A 17,277-nucleotide genomic window follows, 5' to 3' on the forward strand; every position below is an offset into this window, starting at 1 on the left:
AAAAAATCACATTTCATATTTTTTGAGAGATACTTCATTTTGAGATTCAGAGATTTCATTTCCTATTTGAGAATCATAATCTTGTCCCATTGTTTTTTCTTTACTAGACAGTGTTTCATTGTGGTTATAAAGATTTAGAAAAATGTGGCAGAATGAGAATGCCTAGTCCATAAGTCTCAAGAAAAGTTTGAAAGAAGAAGTAGGAGGAAGAAAAAAGAAAAGACAAGTGAGGGCCTGGATTACAGCTTTGATTCCATCATTGTTTACCTGGATTCCCTTGGACTGCTTTCCTGCCTGTAAATGGGATCAACAGTCCCTCTCCACAGACTCCTTGTGGTAAATAATACCACATACAGAAAGTGTCTAGGCTCTGCTGCAGTGCCCTTCTCACCCTCAGGGGACAGATGGAAGAGCCAGGCTCTTTCTCCTGGGAATCAGGCTGCAGGAGGCTGGTCTTGGAGGTGCGTGGAGGGAGCTGAGCAGCTGGCGAGTGGAGAGCTTGGATTAGCATGTTGGATGGAGGGATGGCTGGGCCATAATGTGCTCCCCACCCTGCCCCCAACTCAGCACACCCGCCCTCGGAGCTCCGGCTATAGAAAAGATCAGTGACGCAAATGGATTAGGAAAAGCCTGCCTGGCCTCTTCCTGCTGCCACCGCACCTGGGGCTCTCCACACTGGAGATTAGTGGGTGGCAGCTTTGTCAGGGGGACAGACATTTAAACGTCAGCTTTAGTTTAAAGAGAGCCTCTAAGAAGAGAGGGAAGAGAAGATCAGCCTTTCTCACCTCCTTCTCCAGCAGATCAGTCCCTTGCTTTCCTGTGAGTCTGCACCTTTTCAAAACACAGGGCTTACTATTCCTTCTACTGATTCTTGCCCTTCAGGCAGGTGTTGGTGATCATTAGAGACAGGGCTGGTTCTGGCACCAAATCCAACTCTGCTTGTGGCAGCCAGAGAGGAAAAGACATGAATCGTGTCTGGGAGGCAAAAAACGTTGTTTACCCACTTTCCCAGACAGAGAGGACAGCAGGCGAGAGACATTCCCCAGACAAGGAAGCTCTCTGTGACAGAACATGCCCAGCTCAGAGGGAACCATTCTCATGGTTTGTTTGTTCATTCGTTCATTTATTGACTTAACACTTAACTGGGAGTTTATTTATTTATGTGCTCATTCACTGAGAACCAGCTGAACCCAGCCAGCCACCAATGAACATTTCTTTAGCTTCTCCTGTGTGCCTGGCCCTGCACCCAGGCAGGGGGACGTAAGCGATAAAACATGGGGCTGGTGTGCTGCAGAGGGGGCTGGACCATGCATGGGCTGTCATGGCCAGTGCTGGTCCAGACATGCTCCTGGACACTGCAAGGGCTCTGCCACACGTGTGTCTTTGCAGGCATGAGCCCGGCCTCTGTGACTCTGGCCAGTGCCCTGCAGGTCCGGGACGAAGCTCTGTCTGAAGAGGAGATCTGGTCCCTCTTGTCCCTGGCTGCTGAGCGGCTCCTGGAAGACCTCCGTGGTGGTAAGAGTGTGTGACTGGGGCAGCTGAGTCACAGGGAGCTGAATGTGAAGCTTCCCAGACACATTTCCGGGTGCTGCTTATTGATCTGTCATCCGTCCGAGGTATTAGAATGAGTAGGCAAAGGACACCCACCCATGGAGCTGCTCTGGGAGGGCAGCTCTGTCTCTTGGACCCATGGCATGCCGCAGAGTTGGAAGAAAGTTCTTTTGCCTTGGTATTGCAACTTTTCTGGGCATGGTGTCTAGGGAGAGAGCGGCTGCAGCTCTGTGGGCCTCTCGCAACACCTGGGCAGTCTGGGCAGAATCAGAGACAGGAGGCAGGGGGCAGCTATCAGGATGGCTGGCACCTGCAAAATGGTCCCCTACAAGATGCTGCAACAGCTAGTGTCCCATCAGAACCCACACACTCAGTGGTCTAAACAGGGGAGGTTAATATAAAGAATTATTTATAACTCCCATAGAAAAGTAACTGTCAGATATAAGAAGACCCGACATGGCCCCCTAGGATTGAGGGCAGTACCCAGTGAGGGACAAAATTTGAAGGGAAGCCCCCTCCCCAGGTTGGGGTTCAGATCGGCTGGAGGAGCTGTGCTTGCAGCCCACGATGATGGCAAAGTTCTCTGCTTTGCCTGGCCATAGCCGTTTGCAGTCACCGGACAAGCTAGGCACAGGCACTTGCCTACAGGTGACCCTCTGGGTGGGGGCGGGAGCAGGTGAGCCACAGCTCCGGGACCTAGTGCCGGCAGGAGGCCTGGAGCCCAACGAGTCCGTGTAGACCGGGTCGCGAGAAGATGATCACTTGACAAGGTCGGCCCGAGGGGTGGCCCAGGGACGTGCGTAGGAGCAGAGCGTCACTCTTAAGCACAAACCGGTGACCGCTCCCCCACCTCCCTCGAAACAGCAGGAGAGCCCGCCTCCCGCAATGTCTTTCCAGCGCCCTCTACTGAGAAAACTGCACATCACGCTCGCCGTAAAAGATGCTTAAGGGAGGGAGCAGGTCTTGAAAGACGGATTTGGAGATTCGAGGCCTTAAATTCATAACTGGAACAAACACTGAGTGCCCACACCCAGATGTCAGCTTCGAAGTCACACGTGCTTGGGGACTGCCAGCCAGCCGTGGAGGCTTCCCATGCGGGAGATGACACATGCGCAGTCAGGGTGAGGGTCCCCACGTGGGGAGGCTGTGCACCGGTCCCTTCAGCTGCATCTTCTTCCTGAGTCTTCAATCCCTCTTCCTCGCCCTGGAGGTTCTGATGAACAGCTATAGTACATCCAGAAGACCGGCTATCTTGGTCCCTGAATTGGCTCCAGAGAACTCAGACTTGTGCTAATTTCCAGGTGGATCTGATCTCTCTTTACCTTTTACCTTGAGACTCTTGGGCCACCGGTGAATTTGGATGCAGTTGCTAGTTTCCCAGCTACCGCTGCAGCCACCTTTCATGACACATGCTCCTATGCCTGCTCGCGTCAGGCTTGAATTCCTTCCACTACATGTTTCCCCGGGTCTTGCTCACAGTTCATCCCAGAGCGGGGGGGTTGCAAGGCACCTGCCGGGCACAGTCCCACAGATGGCCCTCCAGATGGCAGCCCTATCTCTACACCCGCATCGCTGCCTTGGTTTCAGGTTCCTCGGACTATGTGGTCTGCCCCTGGTCAGTCTTGCTTTCTGCGACTGGAAGTCTCTCCTTCCAAGACCACGTTTCTCATATAGAAGCGGCTCCTTTCAAGGCCCCTGAACTGCTACCGGGACAGAGTGATGACGAGCAGCAGCCTGATGCATCTCAGGTAAGGCACGTGGTGTCTCTGCAGCACCCCCTGGGCCTGTCCTCTGGGAAACGCCAGGTCCTAGGTCATCCCCAGCTCCCAGCTCAGCCCCGAGGAGCACTGAAGCAGACTGGAGTTAAAGAATTTTATTCCCAGGCTTTCTTGCCAGTAATTTATTAGCTCTTAGATGAGGACAAGTCAACTTCTCTGAGCTCCAAGATCTATGTCTATAAAGTGGGGTTAATATGACCTAACAAGTCAGGTTATTAGAAATACTCAAAAAGAAGTTCTGGAAAAATTGTAGATAAATGGTCCAGCAGCATGTAGCAAAACAGTAAAAAGGGCCCAACAAGTCCTCAACTGGAATGTATCCCAAGGCACGAGGAAAGATTGATTTGGCTGCCGTGATGTTTACTGCTGTGTGGTTGACATTCGTGGCAAACTGGAAACAAGCTAAATCTCCAGTGAGAGTTAGACATGAAACAAGACAGCATGAAAATTAAGCTGTAGAAACTTAATGACCTGAAAAGAAATGAAATATATACACGTACAACGTGATCCTAGTTGTGTACACATACACGCACACGCACATACACATGCCCAGAGTTCCAAAAATATATGTCTCGAGTGATTATTTCTGGATGGCAACATCAGTGGTGATTTTTGTTTTTCCATGGATGTGTTTTGCTTCTGAATAGTAAAAAGTTGTAGCTAAACATGATCTTCAATTTTCAAACGAAGCATTTCTAAGGAAAGAATGATGCCAGGCAGGCACACAGTACTGGGCGGGGCATAGTGTGTGTTTAATCATTGAGTTCTGTTCCTTTCCCTTTCATTGGAAAAGGGCAAATCTGGAATTTCCGCTCCTCTCAGGAGGCATCCTGGAATGGGAGCTGCTTTTCCTTTGTGCTTGGAGAATAGGACCTCAGTGGCTTCCAGGTTTGTCTAGTTTGGGCCCACGTCTGACTGGTTTGTCTCCAAATCAGATCACCACAGGGAAAACATGAGAGTCACCTTTGCAGTGGCCTGGGCTCCGTCACCCCACTGGCAGTTGCCCCAGCACACCAGGCCCCTGAACCCTTTCCTACACTGCCAGATTCCGGGGGTGAATCCCTGGACGCCTGTGTTGGACACAGACTTGAGTGCCTCTCAGATTGCCCCTATTTGGGTCTCTTGGGTGAAGCTCCACCCACACCAAGTTGCCTCCTACACTCTGAACTCAGCTAAGATGATACATCCTGAGCCGTGGGATCTGACTTTCTGAGCAAACACTAGAGGGGCCTGCTGATGAAACCTGAAAGTGCGGGGGAGCTAGTTTCCTATGGAGTGAAACTCCACCAATGGGAAGTGGGAGATGGGAGGGGAAGGAGAAGATAAATCCTCCCTTCTTCCTTTCTTCATGAACTGCTTTTAGGAAAGTCTTGCTAGCCTTCCAGAGAAGTTCTGAGTGCCAAGGCTTCGTGTGCTGTGCTTCCTGCTGTGCTGTGTTGCTTGTTACAGTGTAGTGACCCCACACATCACATCTGTCCTTGCCTCCCTCCCCCTTTTCTCCTCACCCTCATTGCCCTGGGCTTACTGCTCCTGAATGAAATGTCATACTGAATCCTTGCTTCAGGCTCTGCTTTCTCCAGGACCTGAGCTAAGACAGATCTTGAGTGCTCCTGGGGTCCTTCCCCATCCTTCCCAACACTCACTAGTGAGGGACAGACATCACCCTCCTGACTGCAGCTTGGCCTCTTCTGAAGATCTAGTCACTCCTTTGCTCAGACCATCCTGGAGCTGAGCCAAGCTGGGGAAGAACATCCTTCTCCCTCTGCACATGTTCCTCCATGGAGAGGAGGGAGGGTTCCCAGAGTTCCAAGGCTCAAGGAATAGGCTGAGCTAAGAACTAGGGAAGCGTGTTGCTGAGAATCTGAGCCAGGAAGGAAAGGGTGAGTTTGAGCTGGGAGAGGGTCAATGTGGGCAGGGACTGAGTCCTTAATGGACCAAACAACAATTTTGTTGGTGGTTTAATTGCCTAGGCATGGCATATGGGAGTGTGGCTTAAGCAGAAGAAACCACTGGCCTTCAGCCTTATTTGTTAGGCCAGGATGCAAGGTTACCTGGCCATTCCCTCTCTTACAGCATCCCTACCACGCAGTTCTGTTAACTTCTGTTTTCCTCCATTCATCAGGGTCTCCTGTCTTCATCCAGTTTGGCTTGGGTCCTGTGGGAGGTGGGGTAGCCAATCAGGAAAGTAGTCTCAAGAGAGGCTGTGCTCAGAATCCTCCCACAGCCCTGGGCCCTTTCTGAGGTTAAGAGGATGTACTCTGACCCCTCTCCTCAGGGCAACATTCAGCTCTACCCAGCACACTGAGATGTTTCCTCCACTGCCTGGAGTGTTAGTTCTAGGTGCAGGTGGAAGGTGTGGGCAGGTCTCTAACTACAAGGCACTCATTCCATCATCACCCCATCCCGGGATCATGGCAGACAATACCAATCTATCATGATGTTCTTTCACGCTGAGCCAGGAGTTGCCTTCGGAATCCTTCTCACCACCCTTCTCCAAGGCAGCAACTACCAGTGGGCTGTATTTGGGATTTGGGATGAGGCCTGTTGTCATTGCAGCCTTAGGCCCTGCACTGGAACACTTTAAGATAGAGCCCTTGGAATCCAGGTGAGTTCCCAGGTGTGGACGGTGCCTCTGGCAGTGCCCAGGCAGCCATTCTCAGGGTCAGTTCTCTGGAAATGAGGGTGCAGCTGGTGAACTTCCCTGCAGGTGTCTAGCCTTTTATCAGAGGAGTGGTTAGCTGGTTTATGTGTATAGTTTCGGACCAAGAAGAGGACTAATTGGCACATGTGAATTGTACACATGCCCTTGACCTAAAAATGTAAAAACCAAAATGAACCCCACTTGCATTAGACCCAGTAGATTGCTCCAGTAACGATACGTTTTTACATATCATGCTTTGCGAATTCAACGTCTCCCTTTCAAAGTCCCAGAAATCATTTCATGAAGAGAAAAATCTTAAGGGAAATGCACCTTGTCAGTTATAATAGAAGCCTAATAATAATAGTAATGATAATAATAATAATAAACATTTATTGAGGATTTAGTATGATCCAGAGGTGACAAAGCCAAGTGGCTCAAGGCAGGGGCTCTGGTGCCTGGGTTCAAGTTTAGGCTTTAGGTCTTATTTGGGCAAGTTCCCTAACTTGTCTTTGCTTTAGTTTCCTCTCTGTGAAATGGGGAAAATTAAATACATACTTCACAGGATGGTGGTGAGGACTAAATAAATTAATATAAGTAAAAGACTTAGAGAAAGGCTTAGTCTGTTATAAGTGCTCTCTGACTAATAATAATCAAAACAATAATGAATATTATTATTACCGTGTCCAGGTCTTCTTTACGCAATCCTCAGAAGTTTTCAGGCAGAATATTCACTTTAAAGATGACGAAACTGAGGCTCAGGGAAGTCAGATAATGCTCTTCTGTTACACAATGTTGCTTTCTGACAACATATGATGCTTTTTAATCAGGCTGAACCGTAGTGTGTCATGTAGAGACAGTTTTGGCTACAAGAAACAGAAAGCCTAAAATACAGCTGCTGGAACCATACATATAGTTATTTATGTAACAAGAAGTCAAGAGATTGGTCAAAAGCTTGGTAAATGTCATCAAGGATCTAGGCCGTATATTTCCAATCTATCCTCCTTAGCTGTTGACTTTTTGTCTTTATGCTTATTGCCTCATGGTCATAAGATGGCTGCCATGATTCCATGTATCACATCAGTGTTCAAGGCAGAAACAGGGGGCAAAGGATGGGACCAGCCACATGTGTTCCTGTTGGCAGTAAAGAACAAACTTTTTCAGAAGCCCCCTAACAGACTTACTTCACATCTTTCACAAAAATTGAGTGTCATGGTCACTGAGACTTTCAGCCTCTAGAGTAGGATGCAGCAAAGTTTAAGGGAGTTGCAGATGGTTGTTCGGCTAGCCAGCCAACAGTGTCTGCCACATGCGGAAATGAATTGTATCTTGTTTACAGGACCATGGAATAACAGAGGTGACAAATCTAATCATGTGCTTTTTCTCTTGGGCAGATGCACGTCTATTCTTTGGGAATGACCCTCTACTGGTCAGCAGGGTTTCACATTCCACCAAATCAGGTCTGTGAACAAGATATTCAAAGCCTTGCCAGGTCATGTCTTTGGATTTATTTAGATTTTTCCCAGGGCAGGGACCACATCTGTTGAGCTATGTGCCACCACTCTGTACTCCTAGGTTCTAGGAAGGTTTACCAATCGATTAAAGAGCTGCTCCTGCTGCGTACAGAAAGAACCTCAGAATCCTACTCAACTTGGCACTCCAGGCGGACACAATTTGGGATTGGCAAGTAAGATAAGAACTTATTTGCCACTCCAGTCCAGAGGAAGTAGGAAGCTAGAGGATTTTATAGATACTGAAGATACCAATTTATAAAAAAGGCTTTAAAGCAGCGCTTCCTGAAGTGAGATGCTTCCATGAAAAAGGGTTCTGTGCTCAATTGATTTGGGAAAATGTCCCTACGATGTCTTCTTCTTGAAGATTTGTCAGAGTAGTTTATTAAAGACTCTGAGAAGGCTTAAAGCACAGAAACTTTTAAATTTTATCATAGCATTTTATAAAATTTTTGACTACAGTATGCGTATGTGTGTGTAAATTTTCATCTGACGCTATAAGAATTCCATAGAAACCAGTGTAACAAGAACATACATTGGAGAACTCTGTCCAGCCTGTTTGCCTTATTTCTTTCCTCCCTCCCCCCCTTTCCTTCCTTCCTTCCATCTCACCCTTGCCCTCTCCAATTAAACGTCCCAGTGTTTCCGGCGCTCCTTCTGAAAAGGGACCTGCCCATGTCCCTCTCCTGTGGAATCTTTCACAGCTCCCCACTCCCCACGGCGTTGCATTCCTCTTCTCAGCAGAGCATACCTGGAGCCCAGAATTGGTTCCTACCTGTGACCCTGGTTCCTCTCTGATACTCTGCCATAATCAGGGCTGGCTTAGTGGGCATGTGGCCTGTGTAATAGCACAGGGCCCTGCACTTAAAAGGGCCCCCCACTTGATTCAGTGCTCTGCATTAAAGTTCTTAACAATTTTGACCAAGGGGCCCTGCATTGTCCTTTTGCCCTGGGCCTGGTCCTGCCCATAGCCTCCTTCCTTCTAGACACATGCCAACATTTGCCCACACTGCTCCCTCTGTTTGCGGCTCACTCCCCAGCCTTTCTCCTGGCCAGCCCGTGTGCTTTTTGAGATTTAGTTCAAGTTCTTTCCCCAGTTCCCTTCTCCCTCCCCAGACTGAGTTAGGCCCCTTCCTCTGTGTTATGACCACGTCTTATGTTTCTGAGACCAAAGCCCTTATCACCCTGTACTGTCCTTGTCTCTTTAAGTGACCATCTTCCTCATTAGACTTTACACCTCTTAAAGGCTGGGGCTGTCTCCCACCTTATACTGCAAGTAGCCACTCAGTCCCGGCGCGTAAGAGGTCCTCTGATGTGCTATATGAGTGTGGGACTCAGTAGCCTGGTTACACATGAAGATAGGCGTTCACAACTCATGCTCCGTGGCAGGAGATGGTAGTGCAGTCTCCATCTGGAGACTAACTTACAGTGTGGGTGAGGGTGAGAACACACCTGAGAGTGAGTATGAATTTGATATAAATTATGGTCATTCAAACACATGAGGGAAGTGTTTAATAAAATAACTATTTTTTCTTTTGCTTGATGTGTACACGTGACATAAAGTTCAATCAATGATTATTGACCTTACACTGACCGCTGGAGATTCCAAAGTGAAAAAGCCACAGTCCCTGTGGTCCTGGAGCTCACACTCTAGGGGAAAGGCCCAGTGAGAGCGACCTAAATAATTAGAGAAAATGTCTATCTGGCCAGGTGAATGTGAGTTAAAGGCTGACCTGCTTTGATCTGGGTGCTTGGCGTAGGCAGAAATCCATTTTGTCAAGCACCTATTTTTCGTAGGCATTTCAAGGATGTGTTTGGGCTCCCCGCGCCCCGAAGGACGTTCCCGATTAGAAAGCAGCAGACTACACACAGCTGGTGCAGAGACAATTGCTCCTCATTTTGTGGCCTCAGCGATAAACAGTGATAAACAGGCCTCAGGCTGTTCAGCCTCCCTAAACTCCCCAGAAGGAGTGAGCATCTGTCTAGTTAATGAGAACATCCGTTCTTAGTTGTCTCCACGGCACACCTGACAAGGCACTGGCCTCAGGGGCTGCCGCTCTGGAGGCTTCTCACGCGGCTGCCCCACTCTCCAGCCCCTGCAGCTCTGCGAGCCCCTGCACTCCATTCTGCTAACCATGTGTGAAGACCAGCCTGGCAGGCGACTACCGCTGCAGTCCATCCTGGAAGCTTGTCGGATTCATTGGGAAGAAGTGGCCGTCCACCCAGCCTCTGCCAGTCTCCATGTCAGACAACTGGTCGGCTTGGTTCTGGGCACCATCTCCGAGGTCAGTGTAGATCTGCGCTTTCCAAGCCGGGGGCTACTCGCTAGCCACGTGTGGCTGTTGAAGTTCAAACGGGCTACGTCATAGTTCATTGAAAGGAAATAAAACATTCAATTCCTCAGTCACACCGACCACACTTAAGTTCTCAGTAGCCCCTTGTAGCTGGCGAGGACCATACTGGACAGGACAGATCTAGAACATTCCTGTTACTGCAGTTCTAGCGGGCAGTGCTGGTGAAGACCTTTGAGCGAGCCTAGATTTCTAATGTGGCTAAGACCCTTGAGATCTTTGAAAGAGCCTCTTTTCATAAAAACAGTCGTGTTTATGACCCATGGGTTAGCTTATCAAAATTCAACCCTAGGCCTTGCATGAGAAGCCTTCCCTGACCGTGCCTACATCGTCCCTGGCCGCTCCCTCCCCTCTGCCGTCGTGTACCTGCAGAGGGTCCCCTTGCTGTGCTTGCTGCCCTGTGCCCTCGCCAGTGCCTAGCAAGGGGTCCGGCACATAGTGAGCGTTTGGCTTAGGCTGGGTTTCCTTGAAGCAAAGCCAGAGGCGGGCATTCTTGTGCAAGTTAGTTATTGGGGAAGTACTCCCAGGAGAGGGAGTGATGGAAGGGTGGGGGACAAGCCGAGTAAGGAGGCGGTCTCAGGAGGAGACAGCCTCGCTGGGACTCGGGTGAGGCAAGTGAGGTGTTCGCTGGGCAGCACTGCGCTTGTCCAGGGGCGTGTTGGAGAACTGAGACAGGGGCCATGTGGACGGAGAGGAGGGGATGGCTGTGGAGATGCTGCCCACAGTCAATCAGAAAAGGCCTCTCCCAGGGATTCCCTAGCAGTCCAGGGGTTAGGACTCCGTGCTTCCACTTCAGGGGGCACAGGTTCGATCTCTGGTCGGGGAACTAAGATCTGGAAAGCTGTGCAGGTGGCCAAAGAAAAAGAAAAAGAAAGAAAAAAAAAATAAAAGAAAATGCCTCTCCCATCCTGTCCTCCTTCTTGGACCCCTTCTCTCTTGGCGTGTAAACATGTCACTCCTGTACATTGAGCCAGAGGATTTGGTGGGGACAGAGGAGGTCCATGTATTCGAAGGACACTAGAGCCTACCATCCATTGATATGTCGTTGTCCCCTGATGGACATTGTGATGATCTGCAGCATTGCCATCGGGAAATCATTAAGTGATTTCGATCAGGGACCTGTGAAGTGATTTCCACTGCTTATTCAACCCTCACTGGGGCACTGAACTCAGTAAGCTACAGGGGTGCGTTAAGCACACAGTGAGGTTGTGGGAGAGAGACAAGCAAGCAAACTTGCTGTAACGTGGTGGAATAGAGCCAGATGTGAGTAAAGTGACGAGGGGAGGTGATGAGAGGACATTCCTATCTGCAGGTATGGAGAGGGAAGAGGTGGAGAGGATGTAGCTCTAGGCCTTGGAAGCACAGGAGAGATCATCAGGGAGACCCTGGCCCGTGGAGGGGGCGTGTGAGCGAAGGCACAGATGTGCATGAGTATGCAGGTGTTGGGGGGTGGGGGTGAGTGAACCACCTCTAGGCTGTGTGGCTGGTACACACAGACCTCGCTCTGGTTGCTACGTGCTCACTGTTGGGCTCCCACTGTGCAGGACAGACCCCTCCACACTGACTCAAACTGATAGCCAGGTTGTATGCGTCTGTGTAAATGTCCCCTCTCGACCTTGGAATGCGGATGTGTGATGTACTTGAACTTCAGGTGGAGAGGAGGGCTGTGGAGGAAAGCTCGTCCGGGCAGCAGGACAGAAGCTACCTGCTCAGGAACAGGTTGCAGCAGGCCAGCTGTGAGAGCCGGGCAGCGAGGGCCCCGGGGTGTCTGCATCCCTGCAGAGGTGGGTATGGCGCCCTGAGCATTTCCTGGGTGGGCTGATGGTACCCACTCTGTTGTTTCCTGGCCTGATGTCCATGCTGTGGAGGCAGAGAAAGCCCGTATAAACCCCACTCTTCCAGGAAGCCCCTGAAGAGAAGGGGCTGAGCTTAGGACTCGCCTGTGTCCTGAGGAAAACTTCATTCGGAGATGTAATTTAGCAGAGTTATTTATACCCAACATAAACTCTCTTTTAAAATTGATAAAAACAAATTTAAACAAATGACATGAAAGAAAAATTTCCTTTAATTGATTTCTAGGTGGAGTGAAAGAAAAGGCAATTTGTGAAAGAGTGTTTTTGTTGTTGCTCTAGGTGTGTTAGAAGAATGGCCTTTAGACTAATCGTCAAATCTTCCACCGTTCTCTGCTTTTCAATTTGAGATTAAAAAAAAAATTAATTCACTGTTTGTTGTCCATAAAATAAGGTTCTCTTTGTTGTTAAGCTTCATCTTTCCTCCTAAAAACTCCCCCAACCCTCTGTAACTGTTATTTCCATTTCCATTTTTCACATGAGGAAAGAGACTCAGAAAGGTCAAGTAACTTTGTCAATGGCACACAGCTAGTAAGTCGTGATGCTGATATCCACACCCTAGGTTGCTTAATTCAAGAGAGCCCTGCTCTTTGCCTCTGCTCATGCCCTCCACCATGCTCTTTGGTTAGTTTCAGAGAGAAGCACAGAGACTCAGAGCTCCCTGGAGCCCAGACTGAGCGCCTCAGCACACAGTTGCTGCAGCCTCTCTGTGAACAGGTAAGCAGCAAGGTGTACGGGGCTGTGAACTTGCTGTGGGACGTTGGTGTGGGACCTGCTGTACCCTGCTTCTTTCTTCTGATTATTGAGAAGTCTGTTGCTTTTCCGGAAAAAGCTGACCCTATTGCATTGGCAGGTGAAAAAGCCACATTTAAGCAGATATGAAGTCAAGATGATGAGGGGCCTGATGGCAGCTATGGTGTCAGGGCATTCTGTCTCCTCTGGGAACCAAGTTCAGACTCAGTTATGGAACAACATGCTTCTGTTGTTGTTGTGATTATCTATGTCACATGAGGCTGCGTAACAAACAGCCACAAAACACAGCGACTAAAAACAATGATTTATTTAGCTTTTGATTCTGTGAGTTAGGAATTTAGGCTGTGCTCAGCTGGGAGGTTCTTCTGCACTCTGCAGGGTACTCTTGTGCATCTGTGATCAGCTGCACCTCAGCTGGGCAACTTCGCTTCTGGGGGTTGGCTGGCTGTTGTCTAGGCAAGCCCTGGTTCTTCACCACAGGCTAGCTAGCCTGGGATTGTCCTTATGACAATGGCAGAGTTGAGGTCAAGAGAGGGAAGGAGGGAAGAAGAAAAGGGAGGAGGGAGGGAGGGAGAGAGAGAGAGAGGTATCTCCACAGAACCTCCAGAACTAGCCCTAGCCCTCACTACTTCCACCTCATTCTATTGGCCAAAGAAAGCTACAGGTGAGCCCAAATTCAAGGAGTGGGGAACAGACTCCACCTTCTGATGGGAGGGCGTTCAAAGTCCCATGGTTAAGGGCATGGATCAGGGAGAAGAATTGTGGCTATTTTCAAAATCAGTCTAATAAACCTGCTTGAAACTCATATGGGCCCATATCTTCCTGGACCTGGAACATTATGCATTTTGAAACTTTATTTATACACATCTTGATTTGTTGTCCCTCCACGGATCAGCCAAGGGCTGTAGCCGGCTTGATGTCAAATACACAGCTGGGGCCTTGGCAGGAGGCTGCAGAGTTCACCTCAAAATGCTTTTTCCTCTATTTAAAACTCTATTTGTGGGACTTCCCTGGTGGCACAGTGGTTAAGAATCCACCTGCCAATTCAGGGGACATGGGTTTGAGCCCTGGTCCGGGAAGATCCCACATGCTGCGGAGCAACTAAGCCCACATGCCACAACTACTGAAGCCCATGTGCCTAGAGCCTGTGATCTGCAACAAGAGAAGCCACCGTGATGAGAAGCCCGTGCACTGCAACGAGGAGTAGGCCCTGCTCGCCGCAACTAGAGAAAGCCCATCTGCAGCAACAAAGACCCAATGCAGCCAAACATAAATAAATAAAACAAAACTCTATTTGCTGTTTTCCCAATGAAAATCATTTTTTTTTTCTGATTCCATAAATAATGTGTGTTTATCGTTGAAACATTTTGAACAATAGATAGAATTCTAGGGAGGAATGTCAGAACCCTCTGCAGCCCCATCATTCTGTGTTCAGGACCTGGGGTCACGGGCCCAGCCTGTCCTGAGCACAGTGAGCAGAGGCAGGGTCAAAGTGGGGTGAGGAGGAGACGGCCTGAACCCTTGTACCTCAAAACAACCCCCGTGGCTCTGCAGCCCTAACTTCTCTGGGCCTCAGCTTCCTCATTGGCAAAGCGGATATAACTCGTGGGGTGAAGGGGCAGTAGTGGGTACACACGTGTGTGGGGGCTTTTGCTAGATGGAAGCTGTTTCTACTGTTAATTGTTGCTCCTTCTCTGACCGCTGGCCAGCGTTCTTCCAGCTGAAGTTCCCCCAGATCTTCAGGAAGGCCGACAGCTCAGCTCTGGTTCTGCTCTCCCAGAAAACTCACGGCTAGCAGCTTCTTCTGGAAAGGGTTTCCTGCAGAGAAAGGGAAAGGTGAGCAGAGAGGACCAAAGGGCACTCCCAAGAGAGGTGTGAGCAAGGAGGCATGTGTGGCTGACGCAGCAGCTGAAAATGGGCAGGGTCCTGCCGGGGGTCGGGGTCCCTGGGCTGAGATTTACAGAGAACTGGACTAAAATCATCCTGAACTTTGAAATTCAGGGCAATAGGTGTTATTGAGTGGCCTTGCTGTAGACTCTGTGTAGGACAGAAGGTTGAAGATACCAGGTCCCAGCGTTCAGGAAGTTCACAGACGTTGGCGTGGATGGTGGCAGAACAGGGGATGTGGTAAGAGAGCTGAGAAGGCTGAATGTACTTGGAAAGGGCCTTCTGAACAGGTGACGCGTGGGAGCAAAGGAATGGGTGGGACAGTCAGGGAGAGAGATTCTCCAGGTTGGTTGGCACATAGGGCAGTAGGGGTTGGACGAGTGTGGGGAGTTGGGGCTCAAGAGTAGCCACGCCAGCCTGCCCCAGCCTGGAAGTCCGTGACGACAGGAGGGACCACGTTGGGTGACCTCTACTTGTGGCTCCGGGGACCCCTGACTCCTGGCAGGCAGGCTGGTCTCTGCTGAGGGGCCGGCTTGCTACACCTGTGCTGCAGGATGAGATCAGGGATGGTCCCAGGATAACGCCTTCTGCCAGAAGCAGCTCTGGCACCAGCGGTCAGAGCCACTTCCGGTGTTTAGATAAAAAGCATCCCTTCCTCGATGCGTGACACTGACATGAGCTGAAAAACTGTTTTAATAACCACACAAGCCCACAGTGACCATGGGGATCAGTGCCCCTGGATCTGTGAACCTCTCCCAAGCAGGCTGTTCACTGAGGAGGCTGTCCCTGCCAGGCCTTCTGTCTGAGCATCAGTAGCCCTTTGGGAACATCAGACCCAGATGCCCCCAGAGGCCTTGTCTGCCTGTCTGTCTGTTGCAGAGAGATTTGCTTAATGTGCTCAACTAATTAGGGATGAGCTGAGCTCGGGGCAGCCGCAAGACATCCTCTCCTCTGTGGCCCTGGTGCCACACTCCCCTCCAGCCCCTGCTGCCCTCCAAGGCCACTCTCAGGGCTTCATGAACTTGGAGGGGGAGGGATGGACCGGCATCAGGGAGGCCTTGTTCATCTTCTTTGGCTTTTCTTCATAACCGCTTGCTAAAGACGCTTCTGAGGGACACCCTGGCTGGATGTTTGGCCTCTTGAGACAGAAGTCCTGCCAGGAACCCATGGGGGACAGATTAGAAGGCCCACCCAACCTTATCACTCACTGGTGTTAGATTTGGGTGAGTTTCTTAACCTCTTGGAGCCTTGACTTCCTGCAAAATGGGTTGAGAATGGGCACCCCATAGGGTGCCCATTCTCAGCCCATTTTAGATGGCTCGGTCTAAATAATGGTGGCATTAAAGCACTTCCTGCGTCACAAGTGTGCTACAAACATGGAGTATGTGAAACCGAGAATCACTCTTCATGCACACTACTGATTCAATGTCCAGAGCTGGAAAAACGTTTCATCGGATCTAAATCTAAAGGTATTTTCGTTTTTGAAAACTCTTGTTGCATATAATATGTATTTATTTTGAGACATATAAAAGACTATGTGATCATGCATGAATCATATCACTGAGAATGAAGTGGACACCTAACTGAACAGCTAGAACATCACCAAAACCACACCCACTTGTAAGACATCTGCTCTGAGATGCCCAGACTAGCTAGGGCCTCAGCACAGTTGAGCTCCATTTCATTGAAACCTGCTTGCTGCTGGCTCTGGGCAAGGGACTGCTGCTGGTGGGCAGGGGGAAGTGAGGCCATGGGAGAAGCCCAGTTCTGGACCTGGGGGTCCAGCTCCGTGGAACTTGACTTTGATTTCTCTCCTCTACTGTGAGTGACTCTGCGTGTTTCTTCAGTTTTCCAGGCCGGAGTTCGCCCTGCTGGCTGGAGAGGCCCCGGTGATCTTGTATCTGCCTGGAACAATTGTGGTAACTGCTGGGTTCGACTGGGTAGGGCTGGAGGTTGGCGAGGGAAGTGACCAGCTGGGCAGGCCACAAGCTGGCCTGAGGGCCTCTGAGCTCTGAGGGCCTCACTCTCTCCTCCAGGCACCTGCCAGCCCTCGCCAAGTCACACTCCTACTTCACGTCCTTTCTTCAGCATCCTCTTCCCCTTTAAGAGGAACCCCCTGTGACTTCTGACGGAGTCCTGATTGTCCTTCCAGACGAGCTCTGTCTTCTTCTTCCCATTCAGTCAGGAAATATTCTTGAAGCAGCTAGTAGGTACCAGGCACTACTCCAGACCCTAGATCTCCGATATGAACAACGCAGAGTCCTCTTCACGTGGAGCTTGCCTTCTAGCATTTATACATATGCATTTGTCTGTTTTCTGGGGAGGAAAAGCCAGTTTCCCTTCCCTTGGCTCTGCTGCCCCAGCTCAGGCGGACCTGGACTGGGGGTGAGTGACAGGCTTGTCCCTCCTGGGGCCCAAGGAAAGAGCTGTGGTACTGTCGGCCCAGAGTGGGTACAGCCACTGCCATGCCCTGCTCTGAGATGCCTGACTGGGACCCTTCCTGAACCAGTCCCCCGGGGAGGAGGGGAGGGATGGTGGAATATATAAGCCGGAGGCTGCCCTGGGTGGAAGGTGGCAGAGGTTGCAGGGTAGGGAGTGGGAGGCAGAGACTGGACGGGGCCTGGGGCACCAGGGAACAGAGGAGCTGGCAGCCAGACCCCATTACCAGAGGTGGGGAGGCAGGATCACTGTGAACCCACGCTCCTTGTGCGTGCTCCAATGGGACATCACTTAGAAAGCACACATTCAAGGATACAATTATTACAAATTTCAAGAGGGCAACTGCAGAGCATTAAACCGAAGCCCTGGGTGCTTCAGAGCACCTTCCACACCCTCCCCGCCCCAGCATGCGCACATATGGTAAACAACCGCCCCAGGGGACACAGGTGTGCAGGACAGGCAGGAACCAGGGTGGCTAAGAGTGTGCCATGTGGTCCGCCCTGCCTGGGATCATGGGAG

At 50.2% G+C, this 17,277-nt stretch overlaps 1 protein-coding gene across 1 annotated transcript in view; it reads left to right on the plus strand.

Moving 5' to 3' along the window:
- FRMPD2 (FERM and PDZ domain containing 2) overlaps positions 1-17,277 on the plus strand; it is a gene marked incomplete at its 3' end in the record, with an annotated part of 98,401 nt that overhangs the window by 21,745 nt on the left and 59,379 nt on the right. The window contains exons 2-9 of the mRNA XM_079900255.1: positions 1,390-1,515; positions 3,139-3,299; positions 7,362-7,427; positions 9,572-9,763; positions 11,481-11,613; positions 12,309-12,396; positions 14,142-14,268; positions 16,167-16,238. Of these exons, the coding sequence (XP_079756381.1) occupies positions 1,390-1,515; positions 3,139-3,299; positions 7,362-7,427; positions 9,572-9,763; positions 11,481-11,613; positions 12,309-12,396; positions 14,142-14,268; positions 16,167-16,238 (965 nt within the window). The remainder of the gene's footprint in view (positions 1-1,389; positions 1,516-3,138; positions 3,300-7,361; positions 7,428-9,571; positions 9,764-11,480; positions 11,614-12,308; positions 12,397-14,141; positions 14,269-16,166; positions 16,239-17,277) is intronic.

This window comes from Stenella coeruleoalba, assembly GCF_951394435.1.
Source record: "Stenella coeruleoalba genome assembly, chromosome: 16".
NCBI classification, from domain to species: Eukaryota; Metazoa; Chordata; class Mammalia; order Artiodactyla; family Delphinidae; genus Stenella; species Stenella coeruleoalba.